This window comes from Marmota monax, unplaced genomic scaffold (genome assembly GCF_021218885.2).
Source record: "Marmota monax isolate L192 unplaced genomic scaffold, Marmota_monax_Labrador192_F-V1.1 WCK01_AAM20220418_F8-fsc00027, whole genome shotgun sequence".
In the NCBI taxonomy this organism is placed as follows: domain Eukaryota; kingdom Metazoa; phylum Chordata; class Mammalia; order Rodentia; family Sciuridae; genus Marmota; species Marmota monax.
The window spans coordinates 10,234,669-10,252,141 of record NW_026694617.1 but is presented as its reverse complement, the minus strand read 5'-3'; the positions used below and the strand labels follow the sequence as shown (position 1 = coordinate 10,252,141).

Below are 17,473 nucleotides of genomic sequence, written 5' to 3'. Positions count from 1 at the left end.
TTAACAGAAAAGAAACACATTTCTAACTGTAATGTTGCTAAAAATTTAAAGAAACAAAATGACATGCAAATGCAAGAATTAGTTTCCTCCTTGGGTGTGCATTAAAGGTTACCAGAATTCACTATAATGTCTCAGATGTACAGGATTTTCATGATCAGTAACCTAGTTTTCAAGAGGTCAAAAGATAGTCACTCAGATCCTAGATTGACATGACCTCCCCCTCTTTGATGGATCGCTAGGATGGGGCTGGGCATTTTGAAATTTCTGCCTTTAAATCTGGGATTTTGTGTGTGTGTGGATGCCGGGGAGGTGGCTGTGGCACATTTCCCCTCCTCCCATAATGTCACCCAGGGGCCGGCGGTCAACGCGGCAGCTCCCACGTGGCAAGTCTAGATTGAGCAGGGCGGGGTTGGGGGCGGCGGGCGGGACGCGGAGCGGATCTCCGGCCCTTCCCTCCGGCCTGCCGGGGCGCCCGCGCGGTCCTCCACCGCCAGGGGGCGGGCGCGGCGTCGCGGCGGCGGGGGCCGTTGGTCGCGGCGGGGGAAGCGTGGGAGGAGGCCTGGTGGCGAACTGGCTTCCTCCTGGCCACTCGCGGGGGTGAGGGGAAGCCGGAGGAGTCCGGGAGGAAGCTGAGGCTAGCGCTGGAGGCGGAGGCGGTTCCCGTCGGCCTCCGGCGGGACTGAGCGTAAAGAGGCCGGAAGGCGGGCGCCCGGCGGGTGAGACGACCGGGGAGGCAGCGAGGTCCGGGGAGGGATGGAGGGAGACCAGGGGAGCCGGACACCCACCTTCTTCCTCGTTCTCCGCGCCCCACGGTCGCCTGCGGGGGACTGGCCCTGGGGCGACTCAGCGGCAGGACCGGGACCCAGGGCACCCAGGGCGCCGCGGGCCCTCGATCGGGGCTGCAGCCTGGGTGCGAGCATCCTCCAGTGGCGCCTGGGCTCCGCGGGAGGCGGGGCTGTGACTGCACCTGGCGCAGGGTCCCGCGCTCGGGTCTGGGCTGGCACCTGAGCGCGCCTTCCACACACACCCGGGTTGGAGTAAGGTGGACCCCAAGAGGCGGGGCTGGAGTTGGGTGTTGGATTCGAACTCGGTAGAGGGCCATCTTGACACACTTGTGAAGTTTTACTGTTTCCTAAACTGGAGGTACTTTTTCTTTTTTATTTTTTTAAACTTATAGCCCATTGGTGTTTGTTGTCATTGATGAATGCACTGTTAATTCTTTAAAAAAAAAAAAAAATTCTGGTACGACTACAGCTCTCTACTATGTGTGAGGGCTAGTTCCCTACACCTAAGTAATGAGTAAGGATTGACAGATTGAAGTTGTTACCTTAAGCCAGTGATTTTTTTTGGGGGGGGGGGGGTGAGGGAGATGTGGGGGAGGGATGCTTTCATCACTCTCTACATCATCCTCTACTTAAATATGTTTACTTCAGAACTTCTAATTGATAGAACTTTTTCTGTTTCTTTTTATTTACTGAGAAATATATGGATACAATGTCACTAAATAATCTTAAATTGCCTAATTGCTGTACACTGTTGCCAAGTACTTCCACATGTGTATTTCTCACAACTCAAGTGAATAAGTCCTTTTATCTATCTTCTTTCCTAACTTTACAGATGAAAATGCCAGCTCTCAGAGAAGTTAAATAAAGATTGATGCTAATAGCAGATCCCCAGACCACCTGGACCTGTGAACACCTTGCAGGACTAGTGATATATTATTATATTTTCCAGGTTTGGGGCAGCATTACTATGTTCAAGCAGTGCTTTACAGAGTACCAAGAGATCTCCATTTAACTTAGAAAATAAAAGTAACTTACCAAATGCCATTCAACAAGAAAATGGCAGAATTGGCAAGTCAGCATCTGGTTTGGGTGGTATTATTGACTTGTACCTCCTTCTAGAGGCTGCCTGCCTCTTAAGTTCTCTGTCTCTTTACTAATTAAGTCATTTTTTTTGTTTTGTTTTGTTTTGTTTTATACAGGTGTTAGGAGCTTTGTGTCATAGATTCTCACACTATTTTCTCAACTCATTAAAGAGTAGCATTACTTGATGGGAAGAAAAGTAATAATAATTTTAGCTAATAAACAGCATTTACTTCTAGTCTGGGGGAGCTTCAGATTACCTATATGACTTTTAAAAAGTAGGGGGCTTCTGTTTCAAAAGGGTGGCAAAATAAGAGTGAATACCACTGGACTAAAGAGACCTTAAAAACTAAAAATGTTTTATTATAATCACAAACTTTTAATATATATTGTAACCTTAAGCATTGCTAAGTATTCTTACATACTTTGTAAAGTCACATTAAAAAGGAGAAGGTAATTAGAAGATCAAAAAGATAAGAGACTTGAATGGCAAAAGGTAGTGTTCCCTGTAGGGGATCATAAAAACCTTATGTTTTTCACTATTTTGGGTTTTAATGGTAAGCCTCATTATTTAAAAATGTTTTCACAGTCTTTTAAAAATATTAAAGTGCCTGCCATGTGCCAATAATTAATAGGTATCAAGGATACTATGAATAAGAAAGCCTGGGCCTTCATAAGGCTACTTTATTTTCTCAAAGATAGTGAATGTTTAACCTCCTCTCATCTTTATACCCATTTCATAAAGTTGACCCAGAGAGAAAAATTTTGGTCTTATGTTTCAAAAGAATTCATCTAGCTCAGAGTTTAGTACAGTAGCAAATTTTGTCCTGAACATAGTCCTAAAGAATCTGTGGATTCCATAATCTGGATTTTTAAGCAATAGTTTTGCATTTAGTTACTTTGTGAATGGCATTGACCAAATTAGCACATTTAATACTTATTCATTTGATCAAAGAGGCTGAACAGGTGAGGCTTTTTATACTTCAAACGGTTTTGTGTGTTTTTTTTTTTTTTTTTTTTTTTTTTAATATAGCTCCTAAAATACAATGAGCTGATTTTTCTTGTCAGACAAGGAAATTAAATGTTCTAATACCTCTAAGTCTCTACAGTGTATGGAGTGAATATGCTTGTAGAAGGGCAACATGGAGTTTCCTTTTGGCAGTAAAGTAGTTCTGTATCTTGACTGTCCTGTTGGATACAGCAACCAACATAGGTAATCAAATTACATAATCAAAAATCACACAAATGGTTACAGTACCACATAGCATTTATCCATTCATCCTTTAATGGACCCTGGTGAGTCCATGAAACTTTCTAGTAATGAGTCACGTCCTACTAATTTTCATCATCAGCTCCAAAGAATTATTGAGGTAGTATTATGGTATCAGGTGTGCCACATAAGGAAGGATACCATTCATTACCTGCAGTTAGTGATCATTAAGTGAGTTCTGAAGGATGTTGGTCAACAGCAATGAATTTTTAGAATTATTTTGGTTAATACATTTTCAGAAAAAAAAATCACATTAGAAGCATCTATTTGCAAATGGCTGCTGGCCTGCCATCAGTTTTTTTTTTTTTTTTTTTTTTAAATCTTTTTTTTAGTTGTAAATGGACATAATTCCCTTATTTTTATTTGTTTTTATGTGGTGCTGAGGATCAAACCCGTGTGCTAGGCATGTACTCTACCACTGAGCTACAGCTCCAGCCACTGCCATCAGATTTTGATGTAGAAATAGGATGTTAATTGCAGTTTGTCCCGGGCTGTTGGACATATAGAACTGCTGTGTCTCCATTTCTTTGTGCAGAAGGCTTGACTGACAGAATTGTGTCTGCCATTGTGCATGTCAGTTCTACAGACTATTTAAAGACAGTATTAGTGTGGTTGCTAACGAAAGTTCCTACACAGAATAGAAACCTGCAACTTATCATTTGATGTAAAGTAGCTACAGGAGATGAGGATAGGAGTTCTACCATGTATACATTTGTGCCTTTTCCGAATTTTTTTTTTAAACACAATTTATGAGATGGGTACTTAATAATCTTATTTATGTCCATCTTATAATTGCATTATTTTTGTCATTATTCTTGATAATACCTATTTCTGTCCATCCATCTTCCCCAAGGTCGTTTACAGTATAGGATTAAGGTTGTTTAGATTATAACCCTTTAAACAATTGTAGAATTCTTGAAGGAGCAGGCAAAAATAAATGGCATTTTGTAAGATTCTTTCTTGTTTTTAGATTTGGGTATGTTTGTGCTGTAATCATCATTCCATTCCTTCAACTAGATTATAGGTTTTTAATCAAAATTATGCTTTGGTTAAAACAGAAGAATTGCAAGACCTTCGGGAAATTGAAAATATAGTAAGTAGTCTGTTTTAACCTTTGCAAACTGAAGTTGTCTTCCCTGCTCCTTGTCAATTTTCTCCAGATCTATTCACTGCCAGCCTCCTCTTCTTTCACCCCCAAAGGAGGATTCCACTTGGTGTTCAGAAAACAGTGAAAAAATTCTTATCATATGAATTTTAGTTTGGGGCCTTTCATCCTAGATTTGCTTTTTTTTTTTTTTTTTTTTTTTGGATTGTTATGCTCTTGGTCTGAAGTTCTCAGATCTGTGCTTGAATGGGAATCACTGGGGAACTTGTTAAACATGCTGGAGTTTTAACACCTACTCCTAGGGATTCTGATTCTTTTGGTCTGTGGCTGGCCCTGGAATTTGCATTTTAAAAAGCACACTAGTGATTCTGATGTCCCTGGTCTGGTAATACTGTAGTTAGGGCTTTGTAGGGTATTTTATTGAATCTGTGCAATTGTTTATAAAGTTGTTTCAGGAAACAGAAATGTGGTTGTAAACCTCATCCTGGGTGTACACATGCTGATAAGGGAAGCACTGTGCCAAAATCAATAACAGGGTTTTAGGTTTCTAAGAAACAAAAGGGCCCCTCTTGTCAAAGGGTTATTATAAGGCATATGATATGAGATGAAATAATTACATAACAACATTTCTTCACATCTGTACCATGTAAAATAGAGTTTATATAAGGAGTCCTTACCTGATATCTGTTTGTAATGAAGATTGTATGGATGACTTTGTTTTAAAGGTGCAGCTTTCTTGAGGTGTGATGCACTCCAGCTTGGCCCCAGTGTTATTTTCATTCTACTCATTTCCAGTCATTTATGTTAGTGGCTCAGTTCAGAAGTCTTATGTTCCACTGGAATATTTACTTACTGTCACACTGACATCAGATGTAGCATAATGGTTTGATTTATCTTTTTATCATTCTTTTCTGTTAGTCCATAGCTGTCACTAATGTCAAGAAGCTGTTTATGCACTCATACACGAATTGCAAACCATCCTGTGCTGAGTAGTTGTAGGAGGAGGTGGTAGGGTAAACACAAAATCTCAAGAGTAGGCCTCAACTCTAACTGCCAATTCAAAAAGAAAAGCTGAAGTGTTCTATTGGGTATTGAAAGAATGTCTGTAGGTTAGAGCAAATCTTCACTGTTGAGATTTCAGTGAAACACAACTCTACCTGCTTTTGGTGCTTCCTTTCGTGGTGGGGAAAGTTACTTAGCTATGTTAGATTTAGGAAGAGGAAAGCAGAACATGGATTAATTTCAGTTTTAATCCCTTAAAGTGTTTTTGGAAAACATGGTAAAATGCTTGTTGATCAACTGGTTATTACAGAAATTGGATCTCTCACATTTCTGAAGAGGAAAGAGTAACTTTAGGTCTCCTCTGTGGCGGATTCACATGGACCAGAGGAATTGTACTATGAGATTGACATTGAGCTGACTCATGTTGCTCTCGGAAGGTATGTCACTCATGTTGCTCTCAGAATCTGTGTTGTCTGTCAGGATTAGCTACTTCTCTCTCTGCTGTCTTTGGTGCAGTTGATTTAGGCAGGGAACTTATGTGATTGATGGTGGCCCTTTGTTAACTTGTTTTTAAATGAAATTCAGTGGGTAATTATAGCTGTATTTTATCTGTTTTTATCCTTAGGAAATTGGAGTTTTATCCAACATGCTGTAGATCAGATATAAGTTTTCTGAAGTGTTAACTCTATTCAGTATTAAGAGAACCAAATGAATAACAAGGTATAATACTTATTATGGATTGTAGAGGAAAGCTGAATCTTCGCAGGGTAGTCCAAATTTGCTTCAGCTCTAACATTGGTTAACATTCTAGGGGGAAGTTAAAAACACTTCCTGCTCATTTTTGCTTTTCCATAGTATACTTTTAATTTTGTTTGTTTGTTAAGCACATTTAGATATTTGTCTTCTTTAAAATGTAATTTCAATATCATTCTACTTAAGAAAATAAAAGTCATGTGGTGTTGATTCAGATAACTATTAACAATCCTGGGATAGATCATCCATATGCCTCTCTTCCCAAGGTTTTCAATAGAACATGACAATTTATTCTCAAAGACTTACTTATTGGTTCAGTTGACCCATTATTTAAAAAATTTTCATCTGTTGTTTTGCAATCTCACCTTTTGGGGGGCCACTTTGCAGAAAGAGTTGGGGGAAATTTTTTCTTGCGTCTTTTGTCCCCTAGTCAAAATATAAGTTTAATTTGTTCTTTTAAAAACTTGGGAAGGGGTCTGGGGTTGTGGCTTATTGGTAGAGTGCTTGCCTAGCATGGTTTAAGCACTGGGTTTGATTCTTGGTACCACATATCAATAAATAAAGGTCCATTGACAACTAAAAAATATTTAAAAAAAAACTTGGGAAACTTTTGAAATTGTTAGTCATTACAATATTTTATTTTAATCATTATTTCATGCACACTTTTAAAAGCTGTATGTGTGTGTGTGTGAGAGAGAGAGAGAGAAATGATAGATTCTTTTAGATGCATCTTCTAGAATTCAGTATCATCAGAAGAATAAGTTTATTTTGTGCTCATGGTTTCAGAGATATCAGTCCATGGTGAGTGAACTCCATTGCTCTGGGCCTAGAGTGAGGTGGAATATCATGGTGAAGGAGTGTGGCAGAGGAAAGCTGCTCAGCTCATGGCAGGAAGCAGAGAGCAGGGGAGCCAGGGACAAAATATATAATCTGCAAGGGCATGTCCCAGTGACCTACTTCCTCCATCCATACCCTACCTGCTCACGGTTACCACCCAGTACAGTAGTCCTGTCAGATTATTAATCCATTAACTGGTTGACTCCACTGACTGTGTTACAGTTCTCATAATGTAATTATTTTACCTCTATACAATCTACATAACACATTTACTCTTTGAGGGGATACTTTATATGTAAAACATAATAGTGTCCTAACATTAAATACTGTCTGACGTTAATAATTGGATTTTTTTTATCCCTAAGCAATTAATATTAAAAATGCCATATTCTATTTATAGTATGTATAACACTTGATAGCAGCTCAGGGAGCATCCTGAGTTTTCAAATGTTAATGTTCTTTCAAATAAATGCAATCATCTTTCGCCTCCCCATTTTGTTATTTCAAAAATTTGTCTAGCCAGGCAAAAATGTAGGTATGGTAGCATCTGGATGAGATAGGTTACTTGATAATAGTGAATATCTGTGATAGAAATAACATATTACTAAAGTATTAAAGGTTTTTAAAAGGCTAAATATTTGAAATTTTAAGAGTTGATCACAACATCAGAATCACCTAGTGGAGTCAACTCTATTTTAAGCACATCACAAAAATGAACCCATTTAAACACTTGCATAAACTGGTGTCAGCTTCTTTCCACTAACATATTTAATAATCAATGCAATGGAATTTAGTAAGATTTGCCAATTTCTTTCTCTTTCCTGGGATTGGTTTGGAAACATTACAGAGTCTAGATTTATTCTTGTCTTTGTAACTGATAAATAGCTTCATCTATAGGAAGAGAAAGATTTTTCCCTTTTAAAGGTGAAATATCCTGTTTTTTTCCTCAAAAAAATGTACAAAATATTCTTCAGAGAGCAGTTGAGTATGAAAATGTCTGATGGAGAATAAATTTTAGGATTGCTCAATCAGTTCAACTTCTGTGATAGTACTTCTAAGAGGTCTAGTAGTAGCTGTATAGGAGTTGTATATTGTGCATGTAACCCAGTAAAAAAATATTAGACTATTGGGCATAGTCAGAAAAGTTTTTTATTCTTCTGCTTTAATTTTATTGTTGTTGTTCCTCATCTCAGGGCTCTGCACCTTATGACCCATAGGCCTGTGTGGTCCCACAATCCATGATTGGTTTTCACATTTTTAAAGGGGTTGAAAAAGTAAAATAATAATTTGGTGATATATAAAAATTTTATGAAATTCAGCTTTATTACAACACAGTTGAACAATTTATTTTTATATTATTGATTGTTGCTTTCTGGCTACAGCTATGGAGGGGAACAGTTGTGATAGAGTTTGTACGGTTCTGAAGGTTCTGAAAGCTTAACAATATCTACTATCTGGCCCTCTTACAGAAAAAAATTTCCAACACTTGCCCTGTTTATTTACAGAAATGTAGTTATTTATTGGAAGTAGGTTTTTGAACCACTGAGCCACATCCCCAGCCCTATTTTGTATTTTATTTAGAGACAGGGTATCACTGAGTTGCTTAGCGCCTCACCTTTGCTGAGGCTGGCTTTGAACTCATGATCCTCCTGCCTCAGCCTCCAGAGTCACTGGGATTACAAGCATGTGTCATCACATCCAGCTGCCCATAGTTCTTTTTAATGTCATATTTTTATTTGTAAATATAACAAAGTAACTTACCCTAGTGTCTCTTCTAGTTTTAGCATTCTTTTGGTTTCAGCATTATCTCGTTTTACTCTTCTACTTTAATGCTCTGGAGATGAAATTTAACTTTTTATCTTCCAAACTCAAGGGGGTCTTTATTAGTCTGGTTTTCCCAATAAATAGCCAATAGGTGATATATAGGTAATAAGCATAAATATGTAGATACATATTCCTTACAATAAACTATCTGTAGATATATAATTTGTTATGTATGTAATAATTTATTATAAGGATTTGGCTGACAGTTCTAAAGGTCATGCAGTCTGGTATCTATAGTCTGCAAGCTAGCAACCAAGTAGAGTTGACTGTTTGGTTCCAGTCCACAGCCAAAGGCTTTCTCCCAGCTTAAAGATAGGCAGAGTGTGAATTCTCCTTTTGTTAGGAAAATCAGTTTTTCCCTGTACTGTCACATCAAAGCACAAAAGACCATGACCTCAAAACTTGGGGATTTATTATTAGGAGCATCTCATAACCTGCTAATAGATGAGAACTGGTTAGTTTCTTTTTGGCCAGCTCCAATATAGAAAGGTAGGTAGCAATTAGGGTTTCAGCGACTTCCTTGTGGAAGAGAATGACCTACCTTGGGAAGGGAGTTATAAGCCATGATTAATGGATGAAAATCAAAATACTTGTTATAATATCATACTCCTTTATTCAGCTCTTGTTCTATTCAGATCTTCAGTGGATTGGATAAAACCCACCCCATTGAGGAGGACAGTCTACTCAGTCTATGTTATCCAAAAATAATCTTTTATGGACACATCCAGAATAATGTCTAAATATATAGATAACTTGTGGCCCAGTCAAGTTGACACATAAAATTGACATAGGACCTAAATAAACTTTATATCTATCTTTTTGCCCTTTTGCCTTTTTTTTTTTTTTTTGGTAGTTCTCTTAAAAAGCTCCAGTCTGTGTGGATGTTAGAATCATCTGAACTTAGTTGGTTCAGTTGAAAGTGTCATTTGGCTAGCACCAAATTGAAGTTGAATTGAACTGAATGGTTGTTTCTTCATATGAATGGAGTATAGCTATAGTATTTCTTTCTAGTTTGTTTTCTAATGAGCATATTTGTACCCTTCATTTTCTTGTATCATTTTTGAAGTGGGAGGGCTCTAACACATAAGCTTAGTCATTTTGACAAACTAAATAATCTCTGGAGAGGCTACTTTGCATCAGAGATCAGTTTGATCAATTTGATTGGCATAGCATTTTGTCATCAGACCTCGTGGATTTATTTGTGAGCTTCTTCCTTACCCTTCATAGGACTTTATACAAATCCCTTGACCTCATCCATAATGCCTGTATAATACCCACTACAGCTAGAGGGCTGGTAGGGAGGTTATATAATATAAGAATGTGTGTGAATCGCACCACTGAATGCATGCACTGCCTGGGCTTATGTTAACTGACAAAATATCCCTCTCTTGGTAATTGTTTTCATGGCTTATTTTGTGTATAGAATGGTGTTCTTGTAGTTTTCCTGATACGGAATCCACTTCTGAAGGAAAGACTGGAAAGCACAGACACTTGATCTGTGCTTTCATTTCTGCTGTTTCTTAAGTTAATGGATTCTAAGACAATACCTCCTTTTCCACATGGTAGTCTTAGTTTTACTTGAGTAAAAGAACTTCATTCATTTGGACCAAAGTAGACTCTTGAGTTAAAGGAATGTTTTCATATTATTAAACATTCAGAGAAATCAGTATGTCACTCTGAGGTCCTAGCTTAGGCTCTCTTCAGTATAGGTCCCATACTTGGTATTTGTTCAGTGTTTCATCACACAAAGGCCCTCCTTGCTTTTGACTTTTAGATAGTTATGCACTTTATATTTAGAAACCTGATTATTGTCTAAACACTGAAACTTGTTTTGGCCTACATTTGCACTTTTTGGAGCAATTTTATTTCATAAATATACTGAGGTTTTTAATTAGTTAACAATAATAATAATTATTATGCAGTACCAGGGATTGAACCCAGGGGTATGCTACCACTGTGCTGTATCCCCAGCCCTTTGTATTTATTTTGAGATAGGGTCTCACTATATTGCTGAGGCTGGTCTCTAACTTACAATCTTCCTGTCTCAGCCGCCTCAGTTGCTGGAATTACAGGTATGTGCCACTGTGCCTGGTGCTTAATTTATTTAATTTTAATCTGTCATAAGAATACACTCCCACTGCAAAATTACTATTGTTTTGGTAGCTGGTACTAGTTTCTGTAATTCCATCTTTTAATAACTATGTAAGAAAAATGGTAAACCCTTTACTTGTTGCATCTAGATAGAGTTCCGAATTTCTAGTAGAGGTCTTTTTTTATCCTGGTACTGTTGTGTTTGTTTTCATTGGATTTCTTTTTCTTTGATCCTCACTTGATTGTTGGTGTGGTTTAGCCTGAGATTTCCATTAATTTTTTCTTTTGTTCCCCTCTGAGAATATTATAAATATTTTGTTTTGTATTCAGTGCTATCATAAGAATATAAATCAGGAATTATTTGGAAGTAGCATCATAAATATGCTCCATGATTTACTCTCAGATATATTCATTACTCCTTTTTCTGATTTACAGTTTTGCATCATTAATTAAACAAAGATGTGTTATAACTAAAGCCTTAATTTAAAGCAATTTTAATTTAGAGATCTTACTAACTTAATTCTTTGAGCAATTTTAGTATAAAACAATTGTATTCAGCTAGACAATTGTAGTTGCTTACAATGTGGTCTTAGTAGTGATAAATTTAGAAGCAGGCTTGTTGGGAGGTACAAACAGGTGGCAGGTATAGGAGGCAGTGACTGTAATTATACAGGTGCAGCCTCAGCAGGTAATGGAAACTGAAATAGAACAGCAGGTGTCTGGTGCCCAACTGCTTATCGCATTTTCAAAAGAAGTTTTCTGAGACCACACTCAGATAAGAGTGAAGTTATTTGGAATATTGACTGGGAGGAAAGCCTTATGTGTTGTGAAAGCAGAATTCAATTTTGCTGGAAGCCAAAAGAGGATTTATAACCTGTTGGGATTTTCATTTGAAAAGCCAACCTTTTTTTTTTTTTTTTTTTTTTAATGTGATGTGATGGTTTGTGGATACTTTGGCTTCAGTTTTCCTAGCCTGTGGCTAAGTAGTTTAAATAGATATGTAACATTGACTTTTTTTACTATGTTGTAGGTGTTCCTATAACCAACAAAGGAAAAGAAATCAATAATGAACAAGTTAGTTTAAGTGTTGATTTTTTGCTTCAGGGTAGATTGTACAGAAGAAAAGGAGCCAGGATGGAGCATGCATCTTTGGGTGCTGTTTACCCTTCCCCAGCCACCTGCTTTTTTGGGAAAACTGGATGTCTCACTTTCTTTCAGTGTCCTTAAGGGTAGATCATTATAGATCAAAGATCAATATGGAAACTTAAGTATCAAAACATAAAATAAAATTTATTTCTGATTTATGCGATTTATTAATCACAACTTCCCTTTGAAGTCCTTTCCTTTACAGTAGATTGTTTACTGGAAGTTTTCCAGCTCAACATGGATATGGCTTTCTTATTAAACTCATTTGCTTTTCCATTTTTAATTTTTAAGTTTACCTATGTTGAGTTGTTTCTTAGGAGGTACACACACAACACACACACACACAACACACACACACATTTTATAGTATCTGTTTCTTGTGTATGGTAAAATAATATCAAAAAACAGGTTTTTTAAAAACTTGATATGTATTCTGTCAATAATAATTGCTGGAATGTTTAAAATTATACTTCTGTACTTCCAAATATATTATTTTGCATATGTAAATTGAAAACCATGAAGAGAACCCTGGTATTAAACTAAGACTTTGCCATGAATGCTTAACATAGTGACAGCTGAATTATGTGAAATCAAAAATGAAGTGGCAGCTGGGCATGGTGGCACATGCCTGTAATCTGAGCTCTTTGGGAGGCTGAGGCAGGAGGATTGTAAGTTTGAGGCCAGTTTAGGCAATATTGAGACCCTCTTAAAAAGGGCTTGGGATGTAGCTCAGTGGTAGAGCTTTTGTCTAGTATGTGGTGGACTCTCTTCAATCCCAATATTTAAAAAAAGAAGGAGAAGGAGGAAAAGAAGAAAAAGAAGTAGTAGTAGTAGTAGTAGTAGTAGTAGTAGTAGTAGTGGTAGTAATAGTAGTAGTAGCAGTAACAGCAACATGTAGCATGTAGCATGTAGCATGGAATGAGCTGGCCAACCTAAACTCTTACCTCATTTCTGCATATAATTTGTTCATGACTAGAGTAAGCAGCTTATCCTCTTTGAACCTTGTCAGCAAACCCAAGTTTTGAACTAAATAAATTTCTTATGGATGCATAATCACTGAGAATAATAAAACATTGTCTTCTAGTCACAGCCTAATGGCAGGTTTTCTCATTTGTCCACTTTTCATTTGTGAGGGAGCTTGAGGGTTCAGACCACTCTCTTGGGATTTTATGGTCCAGTGAAAGGAGACAGACCTGGTGATAAGAGTTTTTTCATTAAATATTAATGAGGGTAGAATACTTAGAAGTGTCATGACATTTACTTAATTAGTTCTATGTATATACTCCAAATTCAATCTAAAAAAGAATATTTATTCTAGAATTAATGTTGTTTTTCTTTTCTTTTGATTTTAGGAGCATATTTAATGAAAAGTTTCATAGACTGAAAACTAAACATGAGGGTAGCAGGTAAGATATTTAATTTAGTGTAATTTTGCCTTTTGTGTAACCTCTTTGTTTAGTAATGACTAAAGATGACAGTAAATAATGTTTCTTTGTTTTATATTGAGTATAAAGCTAAAGTTAACTAACATTATTTAGCCTAATTTTTTAGATAGTAAGCAAATTATAAATTGTACATTTAGTGAACATTACATATGTTTTTATAAATAAACATTTTGTTGAAATAATGCTAAATATTTTAAGTATGGTTTTAATATTTCTTATATATTAAGCTTGTTTGCCTAATATTATATATAAAATGTCCATATAAAGAATGATTTTTACCATGTTAGGAGGCTGATTTTTATTTTGCTAAAGTTTTAGCCTATTGAGAAAAATGAGTTCTAAAATTTCAAAGTTTAAATCTCTCCTAAGTAAAATTAAAACTAATGTAGGTAAAGGATTCAATAAAATACACGTTTTTACTCAGTATTTGTTAATTCAAGTTCAGTTGGCATAAGTGAGGTTACATGATGTAAGAACATTAACCTGTTCCTGAAGGATCATCTTAAAGAAATTGAGAAACATCACTAGATGTTTATAGTATTAAGCTAGCTATCTATCTTTAAACATAAGAAGGCACATCCATACACCTGAATGGACTCTTGCTACCTATAAAGAGGAAGTGATTTCCCCACCTGTCCTTCAGTCAAAGACAGTGTACATTCTACAAAGGCATTTCTATTAAATGTATACCCAACATAGGAGATAAATTGTAATTTCTCAAGGTAATCAGTCTTACTTGTCATCTTCTCACCAGCAAACCAAATAGTTTTCCCAGCAGCATCTCTTTAAAAAAAAAAAAAAAAAAAATTCCTAAAGTCAAAGTGGATTAATTAACAAACCAGTCTTCGTACTTTGGTCAAAATTGTATAGAAATAGGCACAATTGGTTAAGCTTCATGATTATTAAACAAAGGACATGATTATTAAAGAAAGGATAACTGGAGGTTGTTACAAATGCTTTTGTGGAAATTTGAAAACCTGGATCACTGTTCCATGAAATTAGTATCCCTTTTTTTTAAGTAGTTGTACAGTTGTTGAATAATATTCCTGGGAACCAAGAGCTTGCTTGTGGTTTCAAAAAAAAAAAAAAAAAAAAAAAAACATGTTCCAGTGCCTTTTTTTTTTTTTTTTTTTGTACCAGTTATTGAACCCAAGGGCACTTAACCACTGAGCCACATCCCCCAGCCCTTTTAATTAAGTAATTTTTTTTTAAGACAGGGTCTCACTAGGTTGCTTACAATAAGTTGCTGAAGCTGGCTTTGAACTTGAGCTCCTCCTGCCTCAGCTCCTGGAGCTGTTGGGATTACAGGCATGTGCTGCCATGCCTAGCCCTTTTTATGTTTTTAATGATCTATAGCACAGCAGGACTATATGATGATTGATGATTATGTCTGCATATGATTTTAAAGTTTATTGCTGAAGCATAGGGATTTGAAATAAAGCAAGTTTCTCTTCACATAATTTTGAATTCATTCTAGTTGAAACTAACTTTGTCATGTAGTCCATTTTTCTGATTCTGACAATTAATGCCCAAGTTAATTGATGAGTAATTACTCACTGAGTGCTTATTTTATGTTTGGCACCTTTCCTAGTAAAGGTCTTAAGGGAACTGCCTTTAATGAATCATCTGTTACTTCATTACTTCTAACTAATTAATCTCTTCTTATTTTAAGAAATATCTGATTGTTTTGAAATACCCATATAGTCATTATTCTTACATCTGAAATTTATGCTTTTTGGTTTGTGAAAAATAGGAATATACAACTAGTGTAGTCCATGGCTAGAAGCAAGAGGGACTTGCCTGGAAAATTAGTATGATATGGTTGGGCCCCTCCATGTCCAGGACTAGATGCCAGTCCTGGACACAGGCCAGATATAGAGGAGACCTCTGTAATAGAAGTTCCACTACCCTATCCTAACTTTTCTCTCCCTCAGAGCTTTTGTTTCTTCTTAGTTCCCCTAATGGTCCAGCATAACAAGTTGGTTTTGGCTTAAGACTCAAGGTTACCACTGACTAGTTATATGACCTTAGACAAATAATCTAAAATTTTAGCCTCATTTTCCTGGTTTGGAAAATGGAAGCATTATCATTTCAGTTTTAAACAATTAAACTATCATATATCTGCTTTATAGGACAGATAGGGAAGAGTTATCTCTGCTTGTATGGGCCCATGATTGCTAGAAAATAAAATGGTAAGACTATCATGTGATTATGTAATCTTCAAGCCATTGGTCTTAGTCTTAAATGATCAAGAAACAATATGCCACCTATTATCGTTCATCTATTTTGCAAACAGTTGTTGAGAGTATTAATATGTATGAGGCACTTGGTTTGATCCTGTGGGGAAGAGTTGAAGGCCCAATGGAATTTTGCTTGCTCATGCACTAAAAATGTAGGCAGCTTTTCTTTGCTCTTAAGAACAGGAAGTAGTTTTTGTAGGGGAGAAGGTAGGAAATGGAGGAGGGAGGCAGGGACTGATTTAGAGGAGTGGCTTCTCCTTGCCACTTCATTGCTATGTTAATGGAAAGTTTCTTGTTTTTTGTTTTTTGAACTTTATTTTTCAGAGCAGTTTTAGGTTCACAGAAAAAATTGAGAGGAAGGTATAAATATTTTACATTTACTCACTGTCCCAACATAGTCATAGCCATTCATAGTGTTTCATAGCAGCAAGTTAGTTCCTACTGCTTCTCAGCATAATCAGCATTTTCAAGCATCTTCAGTCATCAGTTCATTCCTTTCCCTTTTCCAAAAGCTGCAGTTTATTCTTTTTAAAATGAAAACAAAATTTTAATTCTTCCTTATCTAATACTTTCAGCTTTTTTTTTTCTTTAGAAGAATGTGGTAATTTGGTTTTAGAAGAGAGTACTGTACAAACCACCAGTCTTTGTTAGGATCCCTGGATTCTGGTTCTATGATGGCACTAATTTATCTGTTATCTTGGGCATTCACCTCTAGGCATTTTTTTCCTTTAAGAATAGTGAGATAACTGCTGATCCTATCTACTTCTGTTGTATAACTGCAAATGAACCCATTAGTAAGAGAGGGGAACAGGGAATGTATAGATACACATTATTTTTGTTCCTAAATAACCACATGTCTCTGAAATACTTAGTTTAAGAGGAAGATTTTTTTTTTAAGAGAGAGAGAGAAAGAGAGAGAATTTTAATATTTATTTTTTAGTTTTCAGCGGACACAACATCTTTGTTTGTATGTGGTGCTAAGGATCGAACCCCAGCCGCACGCACGCCAGGCGAGCACGCTACCACTTGAGCCACATCCCCAGCCCAAGGAAGATATTTCTTAGTTGTCCTTTTCTGTCTTGCACTTTTGTCCTTTTCTTCCCTACATTTGGTTAGCTGTGAAGAAAAAGGACAAAAGATGGGTCTTATTAAGTAGAAATGTCAATAGTGACTGTTTGTAAGATACTCTGATATAATTGAAAATACAGAGGTATGAAAGTCAAGGAGTCTGCCCTTGTGGAGCTCACCAAGTAGCCATGTTATGAAACATCAGGATAGATGTCAACTTATTCCTCCAGGAGTTCAGACAGGCTTCCTAAACTAGGTATTGAGAATGGGGAGGAAGACTTTGATGTTTGCTATGTCACAAGGGTTTGTGTAGCTCCAGGACATGTATGTTGGTGACAGGACAATAAGCCTGTCATGTTTTATTTGAGAACTGCTTGTTTAGTGGATATTCTCCAGGCCCTGCAATCTCTAAAAGGTTTAGTGTTTTGGTAACATCCCTGTATAGCATTGTCCTTTATATTTGAAAAGGATTGGTAGTACGGCATTCAACAAACTTGGTGTTGGTTGGTGGGTTCCATTAGCTGTGACAGTTGCATAGTCCACCGGAAACTCATGACAGATATTTAATTTTTCTTTACATAAAACTAGGCAGATTGTTCAACCAATCCTATCTTGGGATTGATAACTAATTCAAGAATTCTTTGATCAGGAACATTTTTTATCTTGATGGGATTGTTAGTACAACTTTTATTGTAACTCAAGTAAAATTAAAATTTAGTAGATAAAAAGTAGAAGCTTATTAGTTTTAAATTTTTTTTAAGAAACTTACATTTTTCATAGAAATGTATAACAAAAGTTTTGTGGGTTCATCAACTAATGCTGATCAT

General features: G+C 36.5%; 1 protein-coding gene across 3 annotated transcripts in view; it reads left to right on the top strand.

Moving 5' to 3' along the window:
- The first annotated feature begins 544 nt into the window (after window positions 1–544).
- Fam3c (FAM3 metabolism regulating signaling molecule C) overlaps window positions 545–17,473 on the top strand; it is a 45,207-nt gene continuing 28,278 nt past the window's right edge. Inside the window, exons 1-3 of one of the 3 annotated variants that reach the window (XM_046422430.2) lie at window positions 545–716; window positions 5,553–5,679; window positions 13,246–13,299. In XM_046422430.2, the coding sequence (XP_046278386.1) occupies window positions 13,287–13,299 (13 nt within the window). In that variant the 5' untranslated portion in view covers window positions 545–716; window positions 5,553–5,679; window positions 13,246–13,286. Of the gene's footprint in view, window positions 717–931; window positions 1,144–5,552; window positions 5,680–13,245; window positions 13,300–17,473 lie in introns of those variants that run through there. The other 2 variants (XM_046422429.2, XM_046422431.2) reach the window with 2 other exon arrangements.